At 39.3% G+C, this 24,910-nt stretch overlaps 1 protein-coding gene across 2 annotated transcripts in view; it reads right to left on the reverse strand.

The window, feature by feature from the left end:
- The window catches only part of DNAJC15 (DnaJ heat shock protein family (Hsp40) member C15), an 83,391-nt gene extending 78,236 nt beyond the window's left edge, over positions 1–5,155 (reverse strand). The window contains exon 1 of one of the 2 annotated variants that reach the window (XM_037060098.1): positions 5,005–5,153. In XM_037060098.1, the coding sequence (XP_036915993.1) occupies positions 5,005–5,109 (105 nt within the window). In that variant the 5' untranslated portion in view covers positions 5,110–5,153. Of the gene's footprint in view, positions 1–5,004 lie in introns of both variants that reach the window. The other variant, XM_037060108.1, reaches the window with a different exon arrangement.
- Between the last annotated feature and the right edge of the window lie 19,755 nt (positions 5,156–24,910).

The following is a 24,910-nucleotide window of genomic DNA, read 5'->3' on the forward strand; positions in this document are numbered from 1 at the left end:
CATCTCTGAAGTATGCCTATAGAAGATTGATAAGTCCCTCCTTCCTTTCACATTCCCCTGGCACCTTCTATTAGTAGTCCCTAACACCAGACATTAAAAAAACAAAAATAAAGACATAACTAATCAACGAAAAGAGAGGGTTGCTGAAGCTGCAGGAGTAATTACACTTCCTCTGGTGGACTGAAAGCTGAAATCACTGACTCCATGACAAGGAAATCTTTTACTCTCAAACCTCATTAGCTATACAGGGTGAAGAGCTGAGTAAGAAGATAAAAATGGGATTATTAAGATGCAGAGTTGTGACCCAGAATGAAGTTTCCCATAAGCTATTATACACATGGAATTAAAAAATGGGCAAAAGACCTGAACAGATGCTTCTCGGAGGAAAACATACAGAGGGCCCAGAGACCTATGAAAAGACTCAGCATCACTAGCCACAGAGATGCAAATTAAAACCACAGTGAGATACCACTTCACATCAGTGAGATTGGCCATCATAAATAAATCAACAAACAACAAGTGTTGGAGAGGTTGTGGAAAAAAGGGAACCCTAGTGCACTACTGGTGGGATCGTAGACTGATGCAGCCACTGTGGAAAACAGAATGGAATTTCCTCAGAAATTAAAAACGGAACTGCCTTTTGACCTACCAATTCCACTGCTGGGATTATATACTAAGAACCCTGAAACACCAATCCAAAAGAACCTTATGCATCCCAATGTTCATAGCAGCACAATTTACAATAGCCAAGTGCTGGAGGCAACCTAGGTGTCCATCAGTAAATGAATGGTACATTTATGGTACATTTACACAGTGGAATTCTATGCAGCAGAAACAAAGAAGGAGCTCCTACCCTTTGTGACAGCATGGATGGAACTGGAGAACATTATGCTAAGTGAAGTAAGACAGGCGCTGAAAGACAAATACCATATGATCTCACCTTTAAGTGGAACCTAATCAATAAAACAAACAAACAACCAAGCAAAACAGAACCAGAGACATTGAAATTAAGGACAATCTGACAGTAACCAGAGGAGTTGGGAGGGAATAATGGAGGGAAGGGGGGAAGGGTTTTCAGGAACTATAAAGGACACATAGACAAAACAAAGAGGAGGGTGGGATCAGGGGAGGGAGGTGTGGATGGCCGGCATGGGGGGAAAATGTAGGCAAATGTACTTGAACAACAATTAAAATTTTAAAAAGAATATCTAATTTGCCCTGCTGGGTAGCTCAGTTGGTTAGAGTGTCATCCTGATAAACCAAGGCTGCAGGTTCAACCCCCAGTAGCTCTGGCACGTACAAGAATCAACCAATGCATGTACATATAAGTAGAACAACTCACTGATGTTTCTCTCTCGCTCTCTTTTCTTTCTCTAAAAATCAATAAATTAAAAAAAAACTAATCTTAGTTAAAAATACATATCCCAAACAGGAAAACAAGCACTATTTAAATAATGCCAGCAAATCAACAAGTGGGCCAAGTCAGGTATGTGTTAACTGTCCCCTAGTTTCAAATATCCACCTGGAAAAAAATGAAAAAATTAAATGTTCCACTACCATGAATCAAAGAATTTCTGAAAACTGGTATAACAGTCTACTCCATCAAAGCTGCTACTGCTGAGGGGGGAAAAAAGGCATCAAAATTGTTTACAAATCTCTAAGGCATTTCATTCTTCCGAAACAGCATAAGCAGTAGGTAACTTTCTAGATAAATGTAAACTGCCTCAAAGTGTTATAAAATGTTAAAACTTCTATCTTGAGACTGCAAGCATAAGTTCAAGATAAACAACAGTTATACCAGAGGGAAATTAACAAGGAAGAGTTATTCTTCTGCCTCAAAAAGCAAAGTGGTGACTGTGATGGAGAGGAAAGATGGAGATTATTCTCTTATTCAATAAATATTTATTTATAACACTTACAACATCTGCCATATAAATATACAAACATTATTTAGCATACACCAGGCCTTGTGTTAAGTTCTAGGGAGAGAGCAGTGAGCAAGACAGATCCAGAGTTTACTGTTCTCCCTTAGAAGGTAACATAAAGGAAAAATCCTACAGAGAAATAGTAAGTGCATCAGTATATTAGAACCAAAAATCCATTATTTTTTCATTAAGTTACTCAACAGTAATAAAAGTTAATAGCTGTTTGTATAATAAACAAGTGAATACCATATGTCAATTACAATGTCAATCACAGCAAATAAAAAAATTCTTGCCTCAAAGACTTCACAACCAAGGTTCTTAGGTAAATATATTTTTTATGCAAGAAATACTAGAATAAAAAAATTATATAACTTTCTAAGGAAATACATAGGATAAAACAACTTAATTCTACTAGGGAGAGGGAACTGGAGTCAAGGAAGGCTTCACATCAGTAAGCTGAGCCTTAAAAAAAATAAACAGGAGTTTGCCAGGCAAAGTTTCAAACAGAGGCAAAAACTGTAAGTCATTAACACAGAATGCAGTAGAGGATAGAGGATGGGAGATGGGGCTAGATAAGTGATTTGTGGATCAGTCTATGAAGAATCCAGTATACTGCCTCGAAGAAAGTTTGGGCCATGGTAAGTTTATTAAAAGGGGTGATACCATTATTAGGTCAGGATTACAGAAAAATAACTGATGGCAGTATGGAGATTGAAAAAGGCAAAGTACTAGAAGCAGAGACTAATTTTTAAAGGATACTACTCTAGGCCAGGGAGAGGTGATAAAGACTAACAGAAGAGCAATGGGAAGGGAGGGAGAAAGAAACCACAGAGTGCAGGGTAAGTGGCTAATGAACTGGATGTGGGAAGTATAGGAGAGGTGGAGTTGAGTATGGGATTATTTAAGATAAGGGAAATAAGGGAATAAGCATGTTTGGCAAGAAGATATAATGAGTCACATTTTAGATAAGCTGAATTTTGTATTTTGAATATATTAACTCTATTCACTGAAAGAATAGTTCTCATTCATTCCCAGTCCAGAATAACATTTATTCATTCAACAATTTCTTTTTGGAATGCTAATCACATATCAAGCATCATTATAAAGGCTCGCAATCAGAGAGCAAATAAAGTTCCTGTCTTACGTTTCAGCCTCTTCTTATGATATAAAGATCAGCAAGGAAAAAATGAAAGTTAAAAATATGGATATATAATACATAACCCAGGTGATTTCTTCAAATGGAAGCTTCCAGGTAGTACGGTAAAACATGTTTTATATAAAACTGGAATTGAACAATTGTAGAAGTGGTCTCTTTTTTCAGGGAATGAATACTTGATAATTTATGTGTTTGACAGGTTTTAGCCTTCATACATAAGGTTTGTTCATATTAAACACATCAATGGCTACTTTTCTTACGAAAATCACTATCCCAGCGATTTTCAACCCTTTTCACCTCAAAGCACATATAAACTAATGACTAAAATTCTGTGGCACATCAAAAAATATATTTTTGCCAATCTGACAAAAAGTAAGTATAATTTTGATTTACTCACACCAGATAGCTATTGTTGTATAATGGAAATGAAGTCAGTGCCCCTGACTAAATAGTCAGGTATCACGTGTTTCAAAAATTGTTGCAGCAAATCAGTTGAAAATCGCTACACTACCCTAATGGACACTAGGGAGTTATACCATCAGAAAGGTACTGCAAACTAAAAGGCTACCCCTCACACAACCTGAGTTTTGTTCTAACTGCTTTCAAAACTGACAATATTACCTTTTTAACTTTGAAGTTTCTTTCCTATTTTTCAATGAGAACCAGCTTTGCTAAAGCAAAGTTTTACTATGACCTCTAATTATTAAACAATTAATTTTGTGTTACTATTTCACTCAAAACTACTACACAAATATTTTTACCTACTTTTTTCTTTTTAATCCCTTAAACATGCTAATAAACATTAATTCTTAGTTCCTAAAGAGAAGCTTATTTAAGCAAAAGTTATTTAACTCTACTACTATTTGTTTGAGAAAAAGTTATCTACCATCTAGCAGACACATTTTCTCTTCAACTCCTTGAGAAACATTTTATGTTCTATTATTTTCAAAAAGATTACTGAATATGTCCCCGACCTAGGTCATTTATTCTTTCTTAACGCTTACTCTTTTTCAGTTTCCCATCACTCTTAGTACTTCCAAGTTCCCCAAAGTTATTCTCAACTCTTATTTTCTACATCTTCATTGGTTATTACTTGGACGAATGATTCCCAACAAGAGCAGAACAGGCCTTTGGGGGCACTTCGAAAATCTGTTATTCCTTTTGGTTGTCACAATAATTTGGGTAGGAGAGAAGATAATTGGTGGATGGAGGACTATGGATCCTAGAAGTCCTTAAGTATGAGACAGACAACCCCGGAATCAAAGAACTGTCTGCATCCCTCAAAATTTTAAGACTCTACTGGACACTAAGTAGACAAGCTACGTCACTCCGGGCTGGTGTAGCAGGGAACGTGGTGCAGAAAAGGGATAAAGCATTGCTGGACTTCCCCCATCTAATTCATTCTTCCTATAATCATGGCCAGAGAGAATCGTACAATGGCCCTACTATCACTCGTTCACTTAAAACTCATCAAAATGGTACCACTGTCCTCAGAATATCCCAATTCTTTCACGTTGCTTACCATGATTGAAATATTATGGTGGCTATAATGAATAAAATACACTGTTTTCTTTCCAAAACTGGACTGGGATCTCCTAGGTGATAAAGAGAATCCACCCTACAGCACTCACAACAATCAATCTCCAAACGCCTGTTCTGGTCTGTATCCCCGACGAGACTGCAAGCTCCTTGAGGGGACAGAAATTCTCTAAACACGCCTCATTGCAATGCCAGGCACAGCACAGCGTTGGAGCCGAAGGAATTAACCTTGGGGTGACGATGGTGAATGAAAGCCGAGAACCAGGATTCGAGGGAAAAGGAGGTACAGAGGCGAGGCGGGACTCAGAGGGACTCCCGGCGGCTGCTACCAGGCCCAGCCCGCAGCTAAGAGCTGGAGACCGGTGGGAGCGCAGGGGGACTCACCAGTCCTTGGTCAATCTCCGCGTCGGACTGTTTGGTCGAGGGCGGCGAGTACTCCGCATACCGCAGGCCTTCGCTCCTCGCTGAGACGCCACCACCCGCAGCCATGACAATCCGGCCGACAGAGACGCAACAATGCCGCCCACCGAGAGCGTCTGCGCCGCCTATGGGATGGCAGCAGGGACAAACTAGGCGGGTTGCTTGCTGGTTTAGTAGAGGTTGCACCCGCTGGTTGAGGGCGGGTCATTGGGAGATCTCACCTAGGCCGGGGCAAGCTTGTTCGGTTAAAGTATAGAGTCACACTCGGAGCTGAGTAGGGTGTTTTGTTTGTCTCAGATTTGCTGGTCTAAAGCCAACACTAAGGCCTCCTGGGACACAGTTCAAGGATGGCCCTGGCCAGCTCCCCAAGTAGCCCCATGGGCTTTGGTTTAAGCCTAAGCCCTGGTGTTGGTATCATGGAACTGCAATGCCTGAAGGTCCCTGACTCACATAAGACCTTTCTTCCTAGCCCCTACTACTGATTATACTTCTGTTTGATGCCACAATTCTCCCATCCATGAAAGCAATATTAGAGGCAACTTGCCTACCCCTCCCCAATATAAATGGCTATATTTAAGACAAACTTGCAAAGAATAAATCTCACCACAAATGGTTTTTTGGAGACCTGAATGTAGAAAGACCCCACTTTATTTTGAATTTTCAAGTCAAGCCTTTTTGAGCAAAAATTAACGAACAGATGAAGCATGTATATTGTTTTCCAACTCCTGTATACCAACTTGACAGCAGTTTTGCCCTTTATACCCATTGCAAAAGCAGCTTACAAGAAGAGAAATTTCTTTTCTCTATTCCTGAATTTAAAGTTTTGAGGGTCTATTAACTTATTTATTTAGTTACTGTTACCAACAAGTCCAATAAGTTAGGGATTGTAAGAATGTACAGTCTTGCAGGGGAACTAACACTGACACAGAGTGTAACAACACATGCCAGAACATGAACACATGCATTGTCCAGCAGTATAAAGAACTGGACTAGAAGGATGGGAAAGATTTAAGTCCAGTGTATACTCTGTTTTTTTCTAGGCTTGTATCTCTGAGCATGTCCAGTAACCTCTCCAAATTTCTTCCTCTCTATGGAGGAGAGCAACATTTGTCCAACATTTTGACTCAGGGAAGTTGTAAGGATAAAATGAAAAAAGATACGGAAGTAATCTGTATAACTGTGCAATGCACTCATGAAAAGTGTTACTACCACAACGCTATTGGCATTTACAGGAGGTATGGCCTCTTTTAAAATTTTTTTGATTGATTTTAAAGAGAGACAGGGAGAGAGAAATATCAATTTGTTGTTCCACTATTTTATGTATTCATTGGTTGATTCTCAAATGTGCCCTGACTAGGAATCTAACCTGCAATTTTGGTGTATTGGGCCAAACAACACTCTAACCAACTGAGCTGCCCGGCTAGGGCAGAAACAGCCTCTTTCTCTGGGGTCATCTAAGAACTTTAGCTAGTGGCTTAGCTGTTGAGATGGCTAGTAAAGAATGGGTAAGACTTTTTTGGATGGTCTTTTTAGATGGAAGAGGAAGAGGGCTGAAAATTTCAGCTGAAAACAAATATGAAGAAATTTAAAAGGTTGTATGTAGGACTGGGTAAAAAACACACATCAAGACTCTTCAGGGGAAAGGGACTGGGATAGCAATTTGCCAGTAATAAAAGTCACGGAATGCAGAGTACAGCATAGGTAATGTAGTAAATAATATTGTAATAACTATGTATGGTGTCAGATAAGGATACCAAATTTACTAGGGTGATCACTTTATAAGTTATGTAAATCTGTAATTACTTTGTTGTACCTGAAACTAATATACTATTGTATGTCAACCGTAATTGAAAATTTTTTTTAAATATTTAAAAACAAATGACCGGCGACATGGTCTTATTACAGATATTAATTTTTATTAGACTGGTGTACAATTATCAAGGGCATGGGTGAACTAAGCAAATGAATTTGATTGGAGTCTACAGGTCATTCATTCATTCACTCATGTATTCAACAAATATTTACTGAGCATCTGTTAGATATCAGGCATTGTTCTAGGCACAGGGCTTACAGTGTCAAGTAAATAAACTAGATATCTGATTCTTTGGAGTTCACAGTCTATAAGTCACAGGCTGCCAACCTGGAGCAACTAGAACAAGACCCAGGTCAGCTGCAGCACCTCTTAGGGCAACTGATGTCCCTGCTCAAGAACTAAAGCTCTGGAGCAGAAGTCAGGAGAAGGGGAGAAAAGGAGAACTGGGCCAGGAAGAGAACAGCAAGTTGAAGGAGAGATGGGCTCAGTAGGGTAGCTCCTTGGCTCAGATCCCAACCTACTGAGAGTGGTTTGCGAGCTGCTTACAGGCTTGACCCCAGTTGCACTACTCCCGTACCAGTAGCTGGCATTAAAGAAAAATCTTACACAAAGACTACTCTGTTCTCAGCCGTTGGTTCTTTGCTAAGGTCACCCTCACAAGGAAAGAGAGGGTAGAAATAAGAGCAATTAAGTCCTCTGTCTCCACACAGAGTGTCTTCCTTACTGACTAAACTGAATTCCTTGAGAAAGAATAGAAATGCTTGTTTAGAAACCCAAAAGGGAGATCACATCAAAATTTTCACTGGCCTTTTTAAAATTAATTACACCACTTCAAAGACAGATTACATCATGTTCAATTGAATATGTAAAAGAAAAAACATACAGTGGTAAAGATATCTTAAAACATGTCAGTAAACAAAAACGTTTTTACCTCTGGCTCAGATGGAAGTGTAGATAGATACACTTTGCCTCCTTGCACAACGAAAAGAAGGACAACAACAAATTTAAAAATAAAAAACAACCAGAACTGCTAGAAAATCAAACTGTATGGACATCCAACAACCATGGAATTAAAGAAGAAATATTCATCCAGACTGGTAGAAGGGATGAAGATGGGCAGTTGGGGTGGAGAGGACATGCGACAAGGCATCTGCCAGAAGACAGGTCAGTCCCACCTTTGTGTGTGGATATACCTGGAGGAACAACTGGGGAGCAAGAAAGAGAGTGCAACCCAAGGCTCCAGCACAGGGAAATAATACCTCGAAACTTCTGAAGGTAAAAACCTGTGGGGGTTGCAGCAACAGGAGAAATTCCCAGCCTCACAAGAGAGTTCATTGGAGAGACCCATAGGGTCCTAGAACACACACAAAACTACCCACCCGGGAATCAGCACCAGAAGGGCCCAATTTGCTTGTGGGTAGTGGTAGAAGTAACTGAGAGCTGGTCAAGAACTGAGTAAGCAGCATTGATCTCTCTCAGACCCTTCCCCCACATATGGCACCACAACAAAATTAGAACTAAGCAATGAGGAGATAGCCAACCTATCAGATGCACAGTTCAAAACACTGGTAATCAGGAGGCACACAGAAATGATTGTGTATGGTCACAAAATAGGGGGGAAAAGTGAAGGCTATGCAAAGAGAAATAAAGAAAAATATGCAGGGAACCAACATTGATGGGAAGGAAACCGGGACTCAAATTAATAGTTTGGAGCAGAAGGAAGAAATAAACATTCAACCAGAACAGAATGAAGAAATAAGAATTCAAAAAATTCAAGAAAGGGCTTTGCCCTTTACAACATAACAGGCACACTGAGACAAAGAAATATGGCCTGAATGAAAGAACAGATCAAAATGACAGAAAAAAACAACTAAGCAACAAGGAGATAGCCAACCTACGAGATGCAGAGTTCAAAACTCTGGTAATCCAGATGCTCAGAGAAATGATTGAGTATGGTCACAAAATAGATGAAAAAGTGAAGGCTAGGCAAAGTGAAGTAAAGAAAAATATATAGGGAACCAACAGTAAAAGGAAGAAAATGAGACTCAGATCAATAATTTGGAACAAAGAGAAGAAATAAACATCCATTCTGGAACATAATGAAGAAACAAGAATTAAAAAAAAAAACGAGGAGAGGTTTAGGAACCTCCAGGACAACTTTAAACATCCCAACATCTGAATCATAGGTGTGCCAGAAGAAGAAGAGGAAGAACAAGAAATTGAAAACTTATTTGAAAACATAATAAAGGAAATCTTCCCTAATATGGCAAAGAGAATAGACTTCCAGGAAGTCCGGGAAACTCAGAGGGTCCCCAAAGAAGTTGGACCCAAAAAAGCACACATCAAAGTATATCATAATTACTTTACCCAAGATTAAAGATAAGGAGAGGATCTTAAAAGCAGTAAGAGAAAAGGAGACAGTTACCTATAAATGAGTTGCCATTAGACTATCAGTTGATTTCTCAAAAGAAACTTTGCAGGCAAGAAGGGCCTGTAAAGAAGTATCTGAAGTCATGAAAGGCAAGGACCTACATCCAAGACTCTGCATCCATATTCTATCCAGCAAAGCTACCATTTAGCATGGAAGGGCAGATAAAGTGCTTCCCAAATAAGGTCAGTTAAAGGAGTTTATCATCACCAAGCCCTTATTATAGGAAATGTTAAAAAGACTTATCTAAGAAAAAGAAGACCAAAAATATGAACATTAAAATGACAACAAACTCACAAATATCAACAACTGAACCTAAAAAATGAAAACTAAGCGAATAACTAGGACAGGAACAGAATCACAAAAATGGAGATTACATGGAGGGTTATCAGCAGGGAGGGGGAGGAGGAAGAATGGGGAAAAAGGTACAGGGAATAAGAAACCTTACTGGTAGGTACAAAATAGATGGGGGGTGGATAAGAAAAGTGTAGGAAGAAATGGAGAAACCAAAGAACTTATATGCACAACCCATGGACATGAAGTGTAGTGGGTAAAGGCTGGGTGGGTGGGGCGGGGTGGTGCAGAGCAGAGGGGAATAAAGGAGAGGAAAAAATGGGATAAATGTAATAGCATAATTAATAAAATATATTTAAAAAATTTTAAACATTTGTTGCTTAAAAAGACTTTTGGCAAAAGTATTTTAAAATAATATTGAACCCTGCCCTTGCCAGATGATTGGGGTGTTGTCCTGTACACCAAAAAGGTTTCTGGGTCAATTCCCAGGCAAGGCACATGTGGAAGGCAACTGATCAATCTCTCTCTCTCGCTCTGTCTCCTTCCCTCCCTCCCTCTCTTAAAATTAATAAAACATATCCTTGGGTGAGGATTCAATTTTTTTAATTGACTTTTCTATGATTCAGTTTCTCATCAGTAAAGCTGGAGATAGCACCTCCCTTGTGAGAATTAAATGAGTTGACTTTTGCAGAGCTCTTAGAACAGTGCTGGATATGTAGCAAGTTCTATAAAAGTGTTAGTTACTATTTTCTTTGTGTTACCTCTTTCACCTGATTTATTTCCATGTATAGTTTCTCTTTGCTGCTCTTCCAACAATTATATGGTTATTTTTATTTTTTAAGATTTTATTTATTTATTTTTAGAGAGAGGGGAAGGAGAGGAGAAAGAGAGGGAGAGAAATATCAATGTGTGGTTGCCTCTTGCAAGCCCCCTACTGGAGAGCTGACCAAAAACCCAGGCTTGTGCCCTGACTAGGAATGGAACTTGGCAACCCTTTGGTTCACAGCCCATGCTCAGTCCACTGAGCATCAGCAGCAGGGCTGTGTGGTTATCTTTAAAATGATAAAATCCAATTAAACATTACATAGTAATAAAGTATAAGTGCGGGTGGATGACAGTTGTTTTTTACAAAAATGAAATTAAATGTTTTGGAATGACTTGGTAAATGCAAATTTTTAAAAAGCTGTCAAATGATGAGCATAGGAAAAGAATCATAAAAATTTAGTGTGATTCTACACTCAGTTTACTTTCAAAATGTCTTATTCCCCCTTTATTTTAAACAAATATATAGAGGACAGATTGTGGGAAAAAATTCAAGGAAGAATGAATCAGAGAACCCACAGCCAAACAAAAGGTTCTTGGCTTTGCAGATATTCATAGACTTTACGAATAGCTATCATGTATGTCTGTTGTGGTATTAAACTTTTATAGGGGATGAGGGAGATGGTTATCATTAGAAAAAATGTCTAACAAATCTCCTTAGGGATGATAATAAAAAACAGAAAAGCAGAAGTTTATAAGCGATGTTTAAAAAATAATGTTTAATGTATGTATCATTATTGTTATAATGCCAAATTTAATTTATTTTACAATTAATCCACCAATGACTAGCCTGGTCTGGTCAGAAAAGAGAGCTCTGCTGTTTGTCAAAGTGTACAGAACACAAAGGAGAAGGGCCCCAAAAAGACTGAAGGAGTTGGAGAAGATAATACTCATGCTGACCATGGAAGGATGACTTCAGATTTGGTGCATGGGTAGGAATGAGGTAGACTTGGGGAAACAAGGCTTGAGAAATCATTATATATAACCAGTAGTACAAGTAATTCAGTTTTGCTACAGCTTCAAGTGTAAAGAATACAATGAAGATGGATAAGAGTAGACAGATAACCAGACAATGGCCAAGTATTGAACAGCTTTATTTAATAAGCAAAGGCATTTTGAGTTTATCTTACAGATAAAGACAAGATATCAAAAAATGTTGAATGTGGTAGTGACATGATCAGATATACATGCTAGGAAGGTCATTCTGCCAGTGAAAGGGGACCGATGGGACACAGCTAAACAAGCATCAGTAAGAAAGTTCTCTGTGTTACCAGACTGAAGGGGTCCATTTACCTGCATGCATCAAAACCCAATAAGACAAGAACACAAGTTTGCAGCCAAAAAAAGTGAAAAGTAAAGATTTATTAATTGAGGAGATGGCACCATGTCCAGAATCAAAGGTGAACTAATGCTCAAACACCCAGCTTTCCCAATAGCTTCTAGCAGAGGAATTATATAGGGAAAAAATAATTAATTATGGTCCCTCCTGATTGGTGCTAGGGTAGGGGGTAATTGATCAGTGCATCTGGTCCTGATGTCAGCGATAGATTCTTTTTGTCTGATTTCTCAATAATTTATTTGGCATGATCATTTTGCTTTCCTGGGTCTAGATCTAAAACACAGCTGAGACCAAGATATTATCTTTAGTTAGATTGAAATTCTGTTTCTGTAGTCAGTAGAGCCAGGACTTTGTTCCTAAGACTACTGGACGCTGACCAGAATCTCATTGTCCTGAGGGCTTAATGACGCAGCAATGGAAACCATTGGGTGAGTCAAGGTTCTGGGTGAGGACAGTTTGAGTCAAAAGAAAAAAAAATCAAAATAAAAGTCCAGGTTAAATAAAATAAGGTTTCTGCATGTTACATCTGAGTAAGAAATGTTGAGGTCTAAACTAAGGCAATGGCAAGGACAAGGCAAGGACATGGCAAGGGGAGGTGTGGTAACCATTATTGGTTTCCTCTCTACCTTTAATTTCTCTTGGCCTCACTTAACAAGTAACCAAGGATTGACTTTGTCCCCTACTCTCAGGCTGAGCCATGATTTACATAAGTTAGCCAATGTAGCCCATCATTCTACCCATAATATTTGTTTCATGGATGGGCACATAGCCCTTCCAGAATATTGGAACGATATGAAGGGTTTGCTGGGCACTTCTGGGAAAGCAGCCTCACCTCTCTTCAGCTGCACACAAACAGTGAAGTGTGAAGATATAATTATGGTGGGCAATCATTGGTCAACCATGGGCTAAGGTGACTGTTAATTTACCATCCAAAACTTGGTCACATTTAAATAAAACATAGTGCTATAAATAATTTTGTTAGGGCAATTGATATAGCTGGGACTGCCCTGGCAAACCAGGATATATGGTGCCCCTACCTTAGAAGAAGTGTCCTTAGATGAAGTAAAAACCTTTGAAAGCCACAAAGAGATTAAAAAAGAAATTATGAAGTAAAAATTCCCTTATTTCTCTTTAATTTTGTATTTAAAACTTCAAGCATTTAAGAAAATAAAGAATAGTATGATGAATATTCACACACCAAAATCCACATTAAACAATTGTGAAAATTCTGCCACAATTCTATTTTCTTTTTGTTGAGTATTTTAAAGCATATCAAAACATGATGTCATTTCACTGAGTATTTCAGTATGCGTTCCTGCTAAATATGGACATTTTCTAACATACCACATCACTGTGACACCTATTAAAAAAACGAAATTCAACTGAATAAATTTGAAGATCTAATTGGCTTTACTAAGTGATTAATGAATTGGGCAGCATCCCATCTAGAAACTAGAAGGGTCCTCTCAGGGGTTGTACAAAATTGAAGGTTTTTATAGGCAGAAAGAGGATGGAACTAGGAAGTTAAAAGGGTGGTTTATTTCTGGTGGGGACACCTTCCCTTAGGAGAAGGTAGTGGGTCTTATCAGGCAGATTACTGGTACTTCATTCTCATGGATCAGGAAATTCCAGACTGATTGGCTTAAAATTCTACTCCAAGGAGACGCAGAAACTGTGATAAGGGTTGGTATCACTGGCTTTTAGGACAAGTGACACCATTTTGAGCCTGTGGTTTTTTTTGAAACATACCTTATAAAAATGATTAACTTTTTGTGTCATTTAATATACAATTCTTATCTAAATTTCCATGATTATTAATAAAAATACTTAAATATCTGGTTTGTTCATATAAAGTTCCAAATCCACAAACAGCACTTAATGTTTATGTTACATGAGTTTTCATTTAATCACAGAATTCCTTTCTTCACATTTTTTCATGTTATTGACTTGTTGAAGAAACTGTCACTCTAAATTTAAACTAGGTTTTATTTGAGTTTTCTATATTTGCAAACAAAGCATTGCAGACATCAAGAAGAGATAGAAGTCAGGTGAATGGGTTCATGAAAACCAAAGAAATTTCAAGAACAGAATAATGAAAAATGCTACAGGTAAATCAAGTAAGATAAGGATAAAATATGCCCATTGAATCTGGCAAGTAGGTGGTCACTGGAAACTTGAACAAAAGGAGTTTCATCAATACTAGGGAGATAGTGAGCATCACCCAGCCCACATTCTAGAATATTCTAGAGTATATATATATTTAAAATGTATAAGGAGAGCAATGTGCAAGTCTATGTCTTCATGTACAGGTATCAGAGAGTTTACATAGCAGGAAGAGAAGGGAAAACTAGCTAATTTGGATTTTATCATCAATCAGATTGTTATCAGTGGAAGTAGGGTTTTGTGATGTCTCAAGGAAAGCATTCTAGGAGACCCACAGGGAGGATGAGGTCTGGTGATAATATTTATTTGTGGCACCTGATGTAAAAATGAAAGGAGTTTCCCTGGGTTTCCAGTGTCCCATCTTTGTTGGTCTGCTGTGGAAAAATTCTAGTCTTGCCTCCATCAGGCCCAGAAACAGGGCCAGTGTCTAGAGACCCTGTACCATGCCAAGGCTAGTTCATACTAAACCTTAGTCCAGTCTAGCCTTTATCGCCATTCTGCTAGTGTAGCTTTGCAGCCTTTCCAGGCTAAGCCTCTGTTTGGGCCACCTTAGAAGTCCCTGTAGCCACCAGGGCCACAGGCAGCCGCTAGTCTCACATAGCTGCCATGGAGAGAATGAGGGGACAAATGGGGCAAACACGTGTTACTGGGAGAGAGAGAAGAAAGGCTTTGTTAGCTGGGGTTATATTATTTTGGGCTTAGGAAGGACCAGAAGCTTTTTCAAAATAACCAAACAATTTACCAAGATTTTGTAGACTTCTGATGGGCTTGACTTGAAAGTTAGAATATTTTAGTTTAAGTAATAGCATGTAAAAACTGTTGTTCCAGGAACTGAAGGTATGACTCACCCTGACTACAGGAGACCATAAGCAGTTCCACCTTTGTGCCTCAGGAGGACTGCAAGTGACTCAAGATGGTAAGTGAGCCAATGTGTTCCAGAGTGAGATGACCAACTGCTCAGGACACAGCTAAAGACTACTGACCAGAGAGAAAATGCTATACTTTTTTTAAGCCAATTAACTTTTTCCTGAATTCCAAACCCCTTACCTACACTTTGTTTTCCTTATAAAAAGGGCCATTTTAAAGTGGAATTTAAGACAGTCTGTTAAGGTACAAACTTGCCGTCTTCTCAGGTCACTGACCATCTGAATAAAGTGCCCATAAAGATTCAATCCCTGTCTCTGCTTACTGGGTCTGGTAGGTGATAGGGAGCATGGATACTGGCTTCTCAGGCTACAGGTTCCAGCTCTTATCCAATCTGATCCTTTCCCCAGGTTACACTGGCAGGCCTCTAACATCATCATTTTGGCCTCTGCTTGCTTGTGCTTACCTCTCTCTTTATTGTTCTATCTTTCCCCCAGTAATCTGCAGAGAATGGACTGGTTGAGTATGGGGGAGTATGTAAAGCTGGGGGAGTATGTAAAGCTGTAACTTCCCAGGGAATCAAGCAAACTTATGTTTCCTAGTTAATTATGCTTAATAATGTCAGATTTCCTTTACTCTCTTTCTTTATTAATATCTAGCCACCTACGCTGAAAAGATAATTAGGTTTTGAAAATTACTATTTCTCACTCTTGCCTAATTGCTAAAATGTTCATCCATTGGATCTTAAAGTAGGAAGACAGTGAAGTGCTTTGCCTTGTTCCCCCTAATATTTCACTGAACTACCTACATTAAGGAAATGCAAGCTGAGGAGCAGTTTCAGGCAGAACTTTATTTATATTTTTATAGAAGATTTAAAAGATTTAAAAGAAAGGAACTTAAAGGAAGTCACTATGGGATAAGCCAAAAAAACAAAAACAAAAACAAAAACCCCTCCTGTTTTCATGTTTAACTTCAACAAGCAATTTCAGTTGCACTTGCCTTACTGCCAATAGTTGGCAAGTTGGCCTTGGCCTCTGTCAAAGGTAGTAAACTAGGTGCCGTTTGTGGAGTTGTCATGGGAAATGGGTATCTGCACTGTGTAGATTTGTCTAATGGTCATCCAGACAGCATCTGCTGCTCAGGTGCCAGCTAAAGATAATCCCATGAAAGAAAAGCTGGCACTAGTACACATATGTGATTTTCTGGAGCCAATTTACATTTTGTGCTTTTGTCTATCCGAGCCAAAACAGCATTAACAATGCCAAGCCCAGTTTTCTGATTATTTTCAGGCTGATTGAATCTGGCACATGACATGGTTTTATCTAATTAACCCATATGTGGTACAAAACAAAACAAATTTGAAATGGAAAGCTCTTTCCATCTTTATTGAAAGACTGAGGTGAATATATAATTATTTTGTTCTTATTTCTTGGCCAAATTTATAGTTGAGAGACGTCTTTTTCACTAGATCGAAAAACAAGTTATATATATATCACCTGCCTATTATAATTAAAATTTGTTTTATATATTCCCAAATCCAGTTATTCCTTTTCTCCCTCTGTCCCAAAAGGATGAAAAATGTGTGGAAGATATGTTCCTAATTATAGTATAAGAACGATATCTGGTCTTTGCCCTTGGTTCCTGGCACAAAGCTTCTAAAACCTTTGGAATTTCTAGAGTGATACGAGAATCTTTTGTTATTCCTAAGAAGCTCCTTTTGGGCAGAGTCTGAGTTTGTGCTAATGAGTGCTTTAAGGAACAGTCCCTAGACAGCCTTAGGACCAGGCTGGTGGCCAGAAAGACTTAAGTGATTAGGAGGTTGGAACAAGGTGGAGTTTGTGTGTTGCTCACACTACCTGTTGCACATATTTAAACACATCAGGAATGGAGACTTAATTAGAAGAAGTCATTCAACAAGGGACATGGCTATAAGAAATAAGAAAAGATGGGCCACTACCTGACTTGTTTGGCTGGCCACCTTCAGGGTTAGGGACTTTGTTTTGATCTCTGTTACAGATTGTTATTATGATATTGTCAGGCTTGCTGATCTTTTTTGTAGCATTCGAACTCATAGTCTATTGTCTTTTTCACTGCTTGAACTCAGCTGCTCAAACTAAAATCATGGTGGTGTTACAGAACAGACCTGGCGGTGGCGGGGTGAACAATACACTATCACCCACTCAATGGGCCCACTCCTGTGCTCTGGGGTCCCCCCACTGTACTAGGTTTGCCTTGTGTGCCACCAGGGAAAGATGTCTCTCAGTGGCAGAGACTGGTGAAAAGAAAGGGATTATTTATTTTAAAAGTTATACAGACTTAGATTAATGACTTAATGTCTTAATTAAAAAGACTAAAGTCCTTTAGAATACCCACAAACTCACAGTCCTTTCTTCTCCCCTTTGTCCAGTCCAGGGTACCATATCTCAGGAAAAGAAGTAGAAGTCCGTGGTTTAGGTAGCCCCTCGGTTCCGGCACCATCTGCTGTGTCACCACCGTGATCTCCAGTTAATCCAAAACCATGTGGCACCTTCTCATGGCCGACCAGCAAGAACCCTTGCACCCCTTTTCTTCCAGGCAAAGTCTCTCCTGCTTCCTAAGCCACATGGTAAAAAGGGAGCACCCTAAAGCTGAACAGTTCCAACTTTTGCCAAAGCTGCGTGGTCCCAAAAAGCCCCAGCATGGCTGCCATGCCTAGGTTTGAATCCCAGTGCCAATCTTCCTCCCATTTATGACTTTTCCCACAATCGGTTACACCTGCCAGCATTCCTGTCTTCTTCCAGTATTACTGGGCTGTCACAATAAATGCGGGCAGGCATAGCCCCATGGCATGGGGCCAATCATCTCCAAGCTCTCACACGGGCACTGTAACCAGGGGGAGTTGCCTACCAGTTGTATCCTGGGTTGAAGTCACTCCCAGGCCCCTGGCTTAAAGAATGGCCATAGCTATTTAACATATCTGCGAAGCCAGATAAAGCTCATAGATATGTTAAATGACAGTTCTAGAGGTTGTCTGAAAACCTGTTGCTGTGCAGAACAACTCTCAATGGCCCCACTCCATGCATCTCACGCCCCAGCTCAGACTTGTGAGGTGAGGACGTCCTGTACATATATTTTTTCTAATATTTCCTGGACACACTGAGTTCTCAACCCCATCACAAATCCCCATTTGGGACTGCCCCCACCCTTGGCTGCACCCTGTTAAAATGGCACAAAGAACAGAAATGATCTACCAAACCCTACCTCCTTTTAATTCAAAATGATTTGAACTCTGTTTCTGCTATACATAAATTGCTTGCATATCCATTTGGATCAAGAAGATAGAGACTAATGAGATTCTTAAGTCTGGTTGCCTTTTGCCAACTACACTTAATTTATTAATTAACGCCTATACCGTAACTCAAGAAGGTCTGTTATCCATGTTAATATGAGTGAAACCTGAAATGGCTGTAAAGCAATGGCCAACAGTTGGCAGTGGTAAGAATGACAACAGGTGTTAAACTGGTGGGGTCAGATGGGACCTTGGTTCAGCAACCTCAGTACTTGAGGTCTGGCTAGGAAAGAATTTAGAGCCAAGGCTCAAACTGTAAGAAAAACTTTATATAGAAAGTAGGAGAAATGGGCTCATGAAACAGGTCACAAATGCAAAAGGGTCCTTGGAGCTGAGGAGAGAGAAGGGTAAGCTACATGCCTGGATGGGCGCAGTGGAGGGTGAGGGGAAAAGCCCAGGGATGCTTCTTGGAGGGAGAGTGTGCTGGGTCTGCTGTCCTAAAGGATTTTAAGGTGGAGATTTCAGAGAAGGTCTCAAGGGAGGGTCCCAAAAGACTATTCATCAGTTTTTCAGGTGTGTCCTTTCAAGGTTGTGGTCTCTACTGATTGGTTGATGCCAGGGCAGTGGTCATTAGTCATTGCAGCTGGTCCTGATGTAAGCTGTGGTGTCACTTACCTGGTTTTGTTGCTTTTCTGGACCTGGTCATGAAACACAACTGAGGCCCAGATGCATTCGATGGGGTCAGAACCTCGTTGTCCTGGGGGCTTAATAATTAAGGATTATTCTTTGCCCCCCCCACCCCGTTTATTCATTCCCCCTCTAAAGGGGTCTAACCTGTATGACTAGCAACATGCAAGGGGAGGAAAGGTCAGGGGAGGGTCCGAACTACATGTCCAGTAATATGAAACGTCAGGGGGTCTAAATCACCATATACCAGAAGGAAAGGTTACCCCGGGGGTGAGGTCTTTGTTTTCCAGGTTTTGCCCTTTGCTAGGCACCTGAGGCTTTCCACCCTCCTGACCTTCTGTATCTGGCCCATCATCCTTGCTCTGCTCATGTTTGTCTAACTGACAACCACACAACTACAATGGGTGCAGAAGCCCAGGCCAAACACTTGTGGAACTCTTATGGGTTACCCTGGGCTTTGGAAATTTTAGATGGAAAATGAAACATGACACTGTATTTTAATAACCCAGATACCCTGGCTAAATCCTAAACTAAAACTCTCAATAATTAAACTGGCTGGTATAAGAACTATTCCTTTTTTCCTAAGATTTTTATTTATTTAGTTATTTTTTAGAGAGAGGGAAATGGAGGGAAAAGAGAGAGAGAAACATTGATGTGATGTAAGAGAGAAATATTAACTGGCTACCTCCTGCATGTGCCCAAACCAGGGACCAAACCTACAACCAAGGCATGTGCCCTGACCTGACCAGAACTGAACCAGTGACTCCTTGCCTTGTGGACTGATGCCTAACCAACTAAGCCATACCAGTCAGGGCAGGAACTATTCTTAATTACAGTCAAGCACTTCCAATGGGAAGTAAATGGGTCATATTAAAAAATAACAGTACATGGAGAACCCATCTTACTGTCAAATCATAAAAATCAATAGTTACACCCTCACACTATATGAAATGAAATCCTGAATTCACTCAAACCTGACCTATTTATCTACCCCAACAAACAATAATATATAATACATGGGAAAGGGACATTTTTGTTGGAAAGGATTGAAGAATTCCTCTGTTATACTAAGTAACTTCTATGTAATAATATTAAATTTACATTAAACACTATTAGAATATGGTACAATACTGAGGTTATAGGTAAAGTAACTTCTCTTGAGGCTAATAAAACTTAAAACAATATTAACACTGAAATCAAATGCACTGGCATATTGGATTCAATCCTGCCCACAATGTCTATAGAAACTGATTGGCCAGAAGAAAAATCAGAACTTTTAGATCATAAAATAACTAAAATATTATGTTCATTAGGCAAAACCTATTATAAGGTACAAACATCAATAGATGAAGGAAGAAAACATATTAATTTGTTAAAAAATGTAACACATGTGAAGGGTTCTTTGGTTGAGTGGGATTTTATTCCCTTCAAACTCAGTCTTACTCAATATAAGTCACATCATGTTTTCATTTATATTATTGGACCATTGTTATTATTTCTCTTCTTGTTAAGTGCTATACTAGATGCATAAAATAAACTTGGATCATAATAGCTCATAGGTTAGAAATGACCCAGAGTGGGCTTTACGATGAAGGCCTATAGGGCCCTGACTACCTCCCATTTACCTACCCTTGCCCTTTTGGGAAAATTTGGCCTTAATCCATGTTGCATGATTAGTCTTTCCCCACCCTCAGTGGTTCATCCTATCAACAACACTGACGCTGTGACTTCCCAGCAATGAGCCTTTCTACCACCCCGTGACCAGATTACTCAACCAACAGCTTGATCACAAATGAATTCTTCAGATTGATTTATGACCAAATGGGTGAATTGTGAACCAAAAGGGGGCTACCTGAGAGACTCAACAAGCTTGGGGTTAAGTTGGTGGCACGGCCACCATGTACGTGAGGTCTGGGTTTAGTGTGTGTGTGACAGGGTTTGGGCATGTGGTAACTCAACCAGTGAGACCTCTGTGGGGCCAAAGCTGAGGAGAGATGGCCCACATGGTGAATAGATTGGTTACATATAAGGGGATTGAGCAAATAAGTACATTTCTTAAAGATAAGGAAGGAACTAGGGTATTATTTTTTGAAGGTAAGGTTTGGAAAAAAGGAACATTAGAGAAACTTTGGCTACTTGATCAGAATTAGTGTAACCTTGTAGTTTTATGTTCACATCAATGTCTATCTGTAAAAGTTTCCTATTGGTATTGTAACAAATTACTGCAAATTTAGTGGCTAAAAATGACACTCATTTATGAGCTCACAATTCTGCAGGCTAGAAATCCAAGGGGGACTGGTCTGGATTCTATTGTCAGAGTCTCACAATCAAGGTGCTGGTCAAGTGGGACTTTTCATCTGGAAGCCTGGGAACAGGATCAGCTTATTTGAGGTTGTGTGCGATTGAAGGATTGAGATTCCTATTCTATTTCTGGCTGTTAGCCAGGGCTATCCTTGGCTACTCGAGACCACTGACATTTTTCAACATATTGCCTTTCCACCTTCAAGCCAGTAACAGCATGGCAGACCTTTATACCTCACGTCTTTGACTTCTCTCTGCTTCCAGCTGGAGAAAACACTCTGCTCCTGAATGACTCACCTGCATAGGCCAGGCTTACCAGAAGAATCTTATTTTAAGGTCAAATGATTTTGAAATGAATTATATCTGCAAAATCCCTTCAAAGTAGTACCTACATTTGTGTTTGACTAAAGGAAAACCTAGAGTAAGCTATCTTCAGAATTCTGTGTTATACTATCTATTTATCAATGGATTGATGATATCTATGTGAATATAGGATAATAAATGTATGTATGTGCATATATATGTATTTTTTATATATGTCTTCAGAAAGCCTAGAAGCAATGATACTCCTGTAAAAATGAACATGTATTGCAAATGCTGGTGTTTAAATACCAGTCCCCACTTAAATGAAACAAGCCTCCTTGGAGAAATAGACAATTCCATGGCAGAAGCAGGGAATATACAAGATAAATCTGGAACATCTTGTTGTACCAGAAAGTAAGGAAGTGCTCAAAGAATGGTGAAGATACATCAAAAGGATACAGGGGCCAGCATGAAGGAGCTCTCACTGGCCAAATGTGGCACTGAAACAAAATAATGACGTGATGGGTTATAACCCACCACCTCAAATAAGAATCCATGAGTCTTAATTATATTAATGAATACATAAAGGAGACAAGGGAAAGTTCTTCCTTAAAGTAAAATATCAGCTAATAAATGTTGAAAGAATGAGGGAGTTAGAAATTACTAAGTTGCAATTATAAGTGATTCAAGCAAAGAAAATCAGTGGATGCTAAAAACAGCAGTTAAAAGTTTGATGAGAAATGGGGTATTTACACAGCATCAAAGTATCTCCCCACAAATTGCAAATCAGTTGCTTATGAATTATTCATTAGCTATAGAGTGGAGAAAGCCAGTACGCACTATCTTAACCAAGTGATAATGGTCTGTGTTGCCAGTAAAGGGACAAACTGCCATCACACATCCCACGATGGCACTGAGTAAAGCAGAGCATCTCTGCTGTGCTATGTCTGACAAAATGCACACCTTTAGTTGAATCTTGAGGAAATTCCCAACAAACCTTTGAAAGGACACTCTGCAAAAGTACTGGACTGCACTCTTCAAAAAGTGTCCAGCTTGCACTGACCAGTGTGGCTCAGTTGGTTGGGCGTCATCCTGCAAGGTGAAAGCCGGCCAGTTTGAATCACAGTCAGGGCACATGTCTGGGTTGTGGGTTTAGTCCCCATCAGGGTTGCGTGCGAGAGGCAACGAATTGAAGTTTCTCTCCCTCTTTCTTCCACCTTTCCCCTCTCTCTAAAAATAAACAAAAAGATCTTTTTAAAAATGTTAAGGTCATTATAGACAAGAAAAACTAGAAACAGTTTCAGCTTGAATGACACCAGAGAACCAACTAAACAGCCCTGGATCATGAAGAAAAACAGGGAAAGGGAAGAATTTTGCTTTTTCTGTTTGTTTTATTGTGAAGGATTTTGGGGGGACAACTGGAAAAATTTGAATGGAATCTATTGCTTAAATGGTAGAAGGCATCCATGTTAATTTCTTGGGTCTTATGGTATGCTATGGTTATGTGGAAGAGTGTCTATTTTTAGAAAACACACACTTAATTGTTTAGGAATAATTGGGCTATGTGTCTACAACTCGCACTCAAATGTTTCAGCAAAACTTTGTAAAGCCCAGGTGTGAGTCAAATTGTGTCCCCTAAAAAGATTTACTTGTGAACCCTACACCTGTGAATGTGGTGTTATTTCGAAAATGGAGCCTTTATAGATGTAATCAGGTTAAGATGAGGTCATACTGATTAGGGTGGTTCCTAAATACAATATAAAAGAGAGATATTTGGGGACACATGAACACACAAGGAAGAAGACCATGTGATAGCAGAGGCAGAGATTGGAGTGATGTAATTATAAGCCAACCAAAGCCAACAATTTCCAACAAACATCAGGAGCTAGATGGTAAACATGGAACAGAGTGCACAGGAGGAACCAATTCTGCTGCCACCTTGATTTTAAACTTCTAGCCTCCAGATTGTGAAAGCATATACTTCTGCTGTTCTAAGCTACCCAGTTTGTGGTGCTTTGTCATGTTAGCTCTAGAAAACTAATACAAACCCTTTGTTTGTTTGCCATTAACACCAGCATCTTATCTATATCATTTTCTGAACTTAAATATTCTAAAAGAGCAATTAAAAGAGACATTCAAGAATGTATTGAAATAGAGAAAGATATAGATAGAGAGCAGGCTGAGAGCTCTGGGTTAGGGGTTGAGGATGCGGGGATGGAGCAAAAAGGAAAACAGACTCATGGACATGGACAACAGTGTGGTGATTGTGGTGTGGAGGGGACAAATGGTAATGAAAAAATACAATAAAAAAAGAAAAAAGAATCTATTGCTATGTACATGTAAGAAAAATGTGTCATTTTTGCTATGTACGTATCTGTCATTTACATACCTATTGAGGACTTGCATAGAATTTCACTGTATTTACTATAGTCTGAATGTTTGGGTCCCATCCACCCTCCCCAACCAATTTGTATGTTAAAATTCTAACCCCAGTGATGAAGGTATTAGTAGGTGGGGCCTTTGAAAGCCCTTTTAAAAAAGACTCCACACAACTCCTTAGCCCAGTCTACCATGTGAAGACACAACAGGCAGTCTGTGACTTGGAAGAGGGCCCTCACCAAATCATGCGGGTGCCCTGATTACAGACTGCAAGTCTCCAAAACCATAAGAAACAAATTTCTGGTGTTTGTAAGTCACCCATTCTGTGGTATTGTGTTACAGTATTCTGAATGGACTAAGATGATATTTTTTAATCCTTACTTCCTTGCATAGTATCTCCTTTAAAATGCCCAATATACTTAAACAGAGCTAGGTAGTAGACAGAGCAGTAGAGAGTCAGATGAGTTAGATTTGAAGCCTGATTTTGGAAATAACGGAGGAAGCAAAAGTGCCTAACAAGATGTGACACATAGTAGTAGTAGCAGGAGTGAAGTAACTCTGTGTGTGTGTGTGTGGGGGGGGGGGTGGCAATAATTCTGAGTTGCTTACTTTACCTTTAAAATTCATAGGTTAGCTCTGACCCAGTAGCTCAGTTAGTTAGAGTGTCATCCCAACACACCAAGTTGTGGGTTGGATCCCCAATCAGGGTACATACAAGAATCAAACAATGAATGCATAAATGAGTGGAACAACAAATCAATGTCTCTCTTCCTCTCTGCTTTAAATCAATAAATAAAAATTTAAAAATACAAAATGAAATTCATAGGTTACATCAGGATAAATAATGAGATTCTAACTTTAATTTTTCTTTTTAACCTCTAATTCTCCTGTGGAGAACATTTGCATTACTATATAAAAGTCACTTCTCACTAATACATGCCACAGTACTGCTTGCAGATCTAGATTATGGAGTGTGCCATTGTTAACTTGTTAAATAATAACTATAAAAGCACTTTATAGGTTCCAGTGTAAAAGTATCATATTTGGTCCTGAAATCATGTAAAAGCAAATGGGTAGGATATGTCTTACAGAGAAGGAAACTGAAGTTCAGAGGAGTAGAGTAATTTGCTCAAGGTCATGAAGCTTTTAAGAAGAGACAATATGGGTACCTTCCTGTTTAAAATTCACACAATACCAGTGTCAGTCAAC

This window comes from Sturnira hondurensis, unplaced genomic scaffold (assembly GCF_014824575.4).
Source record: "Sturnira hondurensis isolate 20B ecotype Veracruz unplaced genomic scaffold, ASM1482457v3 Scaffold0001074, whole genome shotgun sequence".
In the NCBI taxonomy this organism is placed as follows: domain Eukaryota; kingdom Metazoa; phylum Chordata; class Mammalia; order Chiroptera; family Phyllostomidae; genus Sturnira; species Sturnira hondurensis.